The sequence below is a fragment of the Aplysia californica genome, unplaced genomic scaffold (assembly GCF_000002075.1).
Source record: "Aplysia californica isolate F4 #8 unplaced genomic scaffold, AplCal3.0 scaffold00015, whole genome shotgun sequence".
Lineage (NCBI taxonomy): Eukaryota > Metazoa > Mollusca > Gastropoda > Aplysiida > Aplysiidae > Aplysia > Aplysia californica.
In genome coordinates, this window is record NW_004797285.1 from 1,410,806 (window position 1) to 1,417,858 (window position 7,053).

Below are 7,053 nucleotides of genomic sequence, written 5' to 3' on the forward strand. Positions count from 1 at the left end.
CTGATCAGGCCGATCTTCGCTCGGAAATGTTTGTTGCAGTGGGGGCAGGGGATGTTTGGGGCTGAACTAGACTGGAAGGTAGGGCTCTCTCGGTCTTGTCCCAACTGCCGTCTCCATTCTTTATTTCTGGTGCGTCTTTCTTCGAACTTGGCGACTCCTGATCTTACTCACACCGAATTACGCCGTGACAAAAAAAGCAATAATTATTCTGAATGTCTTTTCCATTCTTTTTCAGATTATGAAACTACGAAGACAGAGAATGTTTACAGGGCTGACATTACTGTTTTTCATCTGGGTGGTGTACTTGTTTCTAACTGTGTACACAGGTGCCCTTTCTTTCTCAACGTCATACGAAGTCAACGTTCGCCAAATAAGAGAAGAAATACTCAAGTCTATCAAACTGAACTCCTATAATTCAACAGAACTTGGAGAACTGCAAAGGCTACAAAAGGCCATTGAAGAACTCTCCAAGAACTCAAGAGTTGTGAAGGTTCGTGAAATCGTGAGGTATTGGTATTGGTCTTTTAAGATTGCTTCAAGTTTGTTCTTTTGTTTTGCTTTTTTAAGGGGTGGTGGGTCTGTTTTTGGTATAAGGTGATAAATGCAAAGGCACGTCTTGGTGTATTCAAAACAGAATCAAATATAATGATATTAACAGAAACCTCGAAGCCAAGACGACTCTTGCGTACTTGTAACTTGACAATTGGGAGAAATCGTTTATTTTTTCATATTCGTTTCTTCACAAACAATTCAATAAGTTCACAATGCAATTTCATGTATGGGTTTAAAAACCGCACAGTTGATTTATTTTAGTTTTGCTGTGTACGTTTTGGCATTGAGAAACATGAAAGAAAACTTTTCATAAAGTTCTGAACGTCAGTACAAAAAATACTTCTCCTAATATTCAGACTAGGAGAAAACATTTCCCTCTCTTTGAAATACATTTGTCGTCCAGATGACGTGTTCAAATACATGTATTTACTGTCAGCCATTGAAATTGAAACAGAGTGGCTTTGTCGACATCTATAGACAATCAATAAGGCTAAGTATATATATTGTATATTCTAACCATGCGTTCCCTTTTGTTTATTTTTCTCCATCGCCCCATCACCCTCAACCCCACCTCATCCCCCCCCTCTCTCTCTCTCTCTCTCTCTCTCTCTCTCTCTCTCTCTCTTTCTCTCTCTCAGACTCTCTCTCTCAGACTCTCTCCCTCGCTCTCTCTCCCATTCCATCTATCTATCTATCTATCTATCTATCTATCTATCTATCTATCTACCTACCTATCTATCTATCTATCTATCTATCTATCTATCTATCTATCTATCTATCTATCTATCTGTGTGTGTGTTTGTGTGCGTTCGTATATCGTACATAGAGAGATATTTACATGCATACATAAGATGCACATGTACGCCGTGAGTGGTTTCCTCTTAAAACCCCGGTCCGCCTGAGAACCCACCTTTACTCATATCACGGATTATTTGTGTCTAACTTGCATGCCTATATATATAAATATATATACATATATATATATATATATATATATAAACATATATATATATATATATATATATATATATATATATATATATATATATATATATATATATATATATAATAAAGAGAGACAGAGAGACATAGAGAGCTGCTATACTGATATACAGTCGAACCTGTACTGTGTAAGACGGAATCGCAAGGGAGCCAGAAAAAATTCCGTCTTAGACATTTTCCGTCTTAGACAGGGGAATTTAGGGGGAGATGCAGGTTTGGGGTGGGGGGGGGGGGTTCAAGGCCCAGTCGATGGGATCAAGGATCGCCCTTCCGATTGGCAAGCAGTGGTCAAAACTTCACACCTCTCAGTCTCAATTGCTATCCTGTCTGATAACGACTTGCGTCAGTCTTACTTTTATCCAATTACCACCAGTTCTTGCTTTTCATAGGACCACTGTTTGACCTATTAAAAACCTAAACGTTTGAACATCTCCTTTGCTTCCACCTTTAGCCCCACCCACCAATGCCACCCCTCACTGCCATTATGTAACAACGATTCGAGGAACTCTTTTCTCGGCTGGACGTACGATCAGGGTGGCAGGCATTGGTCAATCTAATTTCACACCTCTGGCTTCTGGCTACCCAGGAAAGTTTCCGTAGTTGCTCGCTACTCGAGCACTGTCACAGGCAGTAGTGAGATTTCACACCCACACTACACTGAGCATCTGCATCGCTCAGGGTTCACATGATGGGCTAACATCCTCGTCAGCGGCGCGCTTTTCCCTTTCGTCAACCCGCAGCCACCTCCCAATCGTCAGCCACCCCCAACCTTTGACACGGGTCAAACTTCCATCTATTTATAGGTAGTTACCGGAACATGTATAGAGGTGAAGTGATGTGCCGTGATAGTCGCGATATATTATTTATTGAGATTGTTTTGGTCTCTCTTTACTCATCACCACGAGAATTTCTTGAAGTTTTTCCCTGGACTCTGCCTTTGCTAAAATCTCGAATCTAGATCTAGATCTAGATCTAGAGTTGTAATCTAGTGTCAGGTTGCAGATTTCTGTTGTTATCCAGTACATTCCAGAGATTAAATAAATTGGACTAGACTCTAGTAGTGGACTCTTCTTCTTCTACTTCTAAACCTTCGAGATTACAAAGGCCAAGCCTAGGCTTGTAAGGATTCGTTTTGTTAAAAGTGTTGTTTAACACAAAGTCTATGAAGTTAGCAAACCTAACACATTGTTTTCTAACGAAATGATGCTTAAATTGACTTTAATATTGTCAATAAGAGATCAAGTTTAATCACCTAATCATTTAAGTAAGGAAGTGGCTATCCTCGCTCGGGGTGAGAATAAAAACCCTACGATTGACCTCTCACCCCGGGTGAGACTTGCCAGCGTTGGCTATTCTCACCCAGTGTGAAACAAGACCTGTTTTTCCTAATTTCGAAATGCTTTCTATCGGTGTGGATGATCAAATTGACAAAGGCAAAGAAAAAAATGACGTTATAGCACAAAAGTAAGCTAATTTGATCGTCTACAAAGATGCTATGGCCCTTTCACTTTTCGAATCGACCGAACTACGCGGGTCACCATTTTGTTTTGCCCGAAAGTTCTCGCAAGATCTATTCCTCCCCCTTCTCTCTCTCTCTCTCTCTCTCTCTCTCTCTCTCTCTCTCTCTCTCTCTCTCTCTCTCTCTCTCTCTCTCTCTCTCTCTCTCTCTGTCGGCAATTTATTAAATCTGCAACCTGCAATTAGATTACAACTAGATCTAGATTCGAGACTTTAGTAAAGGCAGAGTCCAAGGAAAAACATCAATTAAATTCGTGTGGTGCAGATGAGTAAACAGAGACCAAAACAATCTCTCTATTGCGACTATAATTGCACATCACTTCGCCTAATACATGTTCCGGTAGATTTAACTACCTATAAATAGATGGAAGTTTGACCCGTGTCAAAGGTTGGGGGTGGCTGACGATTCGGGAGGTGGCTGCGGGTTGACGAAAGGGAAAAGCGCGTCAGCGGCATGGCCATAGCGTTAAGTCTACAGCTGGCGGAACCAAACTTGCGAGTTTTGTTTCAAATCAGGGCTGAGTGGGCAAAGCGTTTTCCGTCTTAGGCAGGTGAAACCCTCGGAAGAGAGCAGGTTTTTCTTTCCCTTTCCCGTTGGACAGGTTTCCGTTTTATACAGGTTTCCGTTAAGGCAGGTTCGACTGTTTATATATACATGTACTATATATATATATATATATATATATATATATATATATATATATATATATATATATATATATATATATATATATATATATATATATAATATATAAATATATCTATCTATCTATCTATCTATCTATCTATCTATCTATCTATCTATCTATCTATATATATATATATATATTTATTTATATTTATATTTCGTACTGGACAGGTTTAGAGAGAAGCATGGCACCTCTTACCAGAAGTTGGCATGCACGCATAAACTCACAAACACATTAGTATACATAGACGTGGGAGCACACTCATAAAAATACATGCAGGCGCATGTCCACGCACGAGAGAGATAGAAAGAAGGAAAGAAAAAGATAAAGGGACTGAGGGGAGGGGGGGCAGAGACAGAGACAGAGAGAAAGAGACAGAGTGAGAGAGACAGATAAAGAGAGAAAGAGAGAGAGAGAGAGAGAGAGAGAGAGAGAGAGAGAGAGAGAGAGAGAGAGAGAGAGAGAGAGAGAGAGAGAGAGAGAGAGAGAGAAATCGGCGTGTCCAAAAGAATAAGAGTGAAAAACTAGAAGTAGTAATATAACAATATAATTATGCACAGTTATTTCTCCCAATCGAATCTCTGTCTTGCAATTTGAAAGAAACGTTCGGTGTGAGGCTTCAAGTATTCCAACAACTTTTGCCGCAGCTGTGGGTTTAGTGGTACATGCTTCCTTCCTTTTTGAGAGTCCATACAACTTGAAACATTTGTGCTTCTTATTCTGTAGCAATAAAATCCTTTATCTTTGTCGAAGTAAATATCTTCCTTTGAGAAAAACTTACGGATCCCAAGGAACTTTTCTATTTGAAGTAACTGAGAAAGAGGATTTTTCACGAATGCATCACCATCAACAATGAGTGTTTGGTCCCTGTGGGAAGAAAAAAGAGTAATATTAATAGTTTCAACATGTTTCAGAAAGCTCTTTGAAGTTTAAGGGTTTCCCAGCTGCGTTTTCATCACAGGCAACGTTTAGATAACGGTTAGAAAATACATGTTATGTTCAGTATCCAAGAAATTTGAATCTTTAAACGAGAAATGAAGTTTCGAAAGCGCTGGTTTTATTAATTTATTGACGAAAAAAATGCATCATCCTGATGGTACAGTTGGCGGTCTGCCACAGTAGAAAGCGAAACAGTTGTCTTCATGAACTGTATAGAAAAGAGGCAGTGTTTGGACCCTGGCCGAGTATGTCACCAAACCATTAACTTCCGGCAAGTTCACATTAGAAAAATCGATAATAAAGATCTATGGCTCATTAGAAACTGCGCAAAGACATGGTCAGCATCTCGTTGACTGCGATACCCTAGTCTATTGTTTTCTTGTCAAAGTAAATACTTCAGAGTATTACCAGAAAATACAAAAGCCGTTTACTGCAACAACATGATACACTGTACTTTTAAACTCGACTATTCGGTGTGGTATAATCTCAAAATTTTTAACCAATTACTTTAAAACGTAAGGGAATATTACCTTGGGAATACTTTGTATAGCTGTTCCATTCGGTCAGCGAAGACTCCCCATTTTTGGGCAGGATAGTCTTTGATTTCACCATTGATACTTAAATACTTCTCCTCTATGCTTTCCACTTTTTTCCCAAGATTCTTTGCGCCCTGTTGAACAAAAAAAATTTATTTAAATGGTTCCAGCAGAGGGAGTTACTCAAGCCCAGGCAAGTGGCATTGTTGCAATGTTTTATTGTTACTGATGTTGTCGTTGTAACTCTTTTCATTGTTTCCGTTTGATCCTTTCAAAGGGAAAGGTTAAAATATATTTTAGTTTATTATCAATATCTTTTTTTCTGTATAGACTGATTGGATTTAAATCAAATGCTAATGAGAAAATCTTAAGTGGCATTAACTTGTGAATGAGAACTTATTGCAGTTACTAAGATAATGTCCAGTGTTTTTCACCTCCATATAATGGCTGTACTCCGACAGAATCCTTGTTATAGGGTCTCTGATGATAACCATGACTTTGATGGAGCTATTCATGGCTCGGATGCGTTGCAACGCTGGAAATTCGCTAATGTAGCACGGGGATTTTTCTATGGTCACCTGGTTGCTTGTTGACAGAGGCATGCGCATTCGGTACCTGGGAGGCAGAACACAAGATTAAACATTGTTGTTCCTTTTTAAAATGTTCTGACAAAAAAAAATTAATCCATCGTATCAACAACTGACTCTTCAATGTGTTATTATCCCACCTACCCGTATACCTACCAAACAATCAACTTATTTTGTCGAACACCAAAAATCGAGCTAAACAATAAACCCCGAGACTAGTAACCCATCCTTCCACCAAGAACTCACCAAACCGACAGCATTAAACAAGACAATGGCTTTCTTTGTTGTTTATTTTATGGACAGATCTATTTTGGCCCGTTGATAATCTTTGCATTTAATTTTGGTGGTCATATTTCAGCGTTTCCTGTGACAGAAGAACTGGTTTTGTATTTATTGATGGACCAGTTGAGTGACCTTAGAGATAAAAAATTCCCCATACATAATTTAATAAACACTTTTCAATTTCCTCAATCAGAAACACCTGAATTCTCAGAGACAGCGGCGTCTTGCCTTTTCTTTTTTATTCCTTGTATCTTTGATCAAAGGGTTCATTAATCCGAGGAAGTAACTTGAAAGAGATGAAAACAATTGGAGAAAGAAACAGAACCGCTATCATTAATATTCAAGTAAAGAACCTAACACACTCAGGGCTATTACAGAGATGAGTTCAGCGAGTGGAGACGCAGCATTTACTTGTTGATTGAAACAGTGCGTAACTTTTCTTTTTGGTAAAGTGCACTATGACATTTTTTTAAATTGACGTCCAGGAAGAGAAGTTAAATTATTGATTCATGAGGAGTTTTATACATTTTTGCAAAGTTTTATTCATAGGGCAACGCTGCAAGGAGTCAAAACAGTCATCGATTTTCAATATTATGTTACCCTTAAATGTGGTGTCGTATCTTGAGTCTCCATAAATATGTTAATAAGAATAAAACAAATACGCTTAAACACGTAGCTTTTCCTACACTGTTTTTATTTCAAGCATGCCAATTCATATCGCATGCTTTCATTTGCTACACTCGCCCTACGCAGTCAAGGGTGTCATTGTAGGACCCCCTAGAGTTATAGCAGCTGTCACAGTGTCCAGGTCATTTTTGACGTTTACATCACACCCCACCAAAGCCTTTATTTGTAAGTTCAACATGTTATCTCCCCATCCCACGCCCCTTCTCTCCTTTTTCTCCCGCTTTCCCCCCTGTTTCCCTCTCTCTTCTCCCTATTTCTCCC

The 7,053-nt window shown here is 39.0% G+C and overlaps 1 protein-coding gene across 1 annotated transcript in view; it reads left to right on the top strand.

The window, feature by feature from the left end:
* Positions 1-239: 239 nt before the first annotated feature.
* LOC101863072 (polypeptide N-acetylgalactosaminyltransferase 5) overlaps positions 240-7,053 on the top strand; it is a gene marked incomplete in the record, with an annotated part of 31,738 nt that continues 24,924 nt past the window's right edge. Inside the window, 1 exon segment of the mRNA XM_013085318.2 lies at positions 240-490. Within this exon segment, the coding sequence (XP_012940772.2) occupies positions 260-490 (231 nt within the window).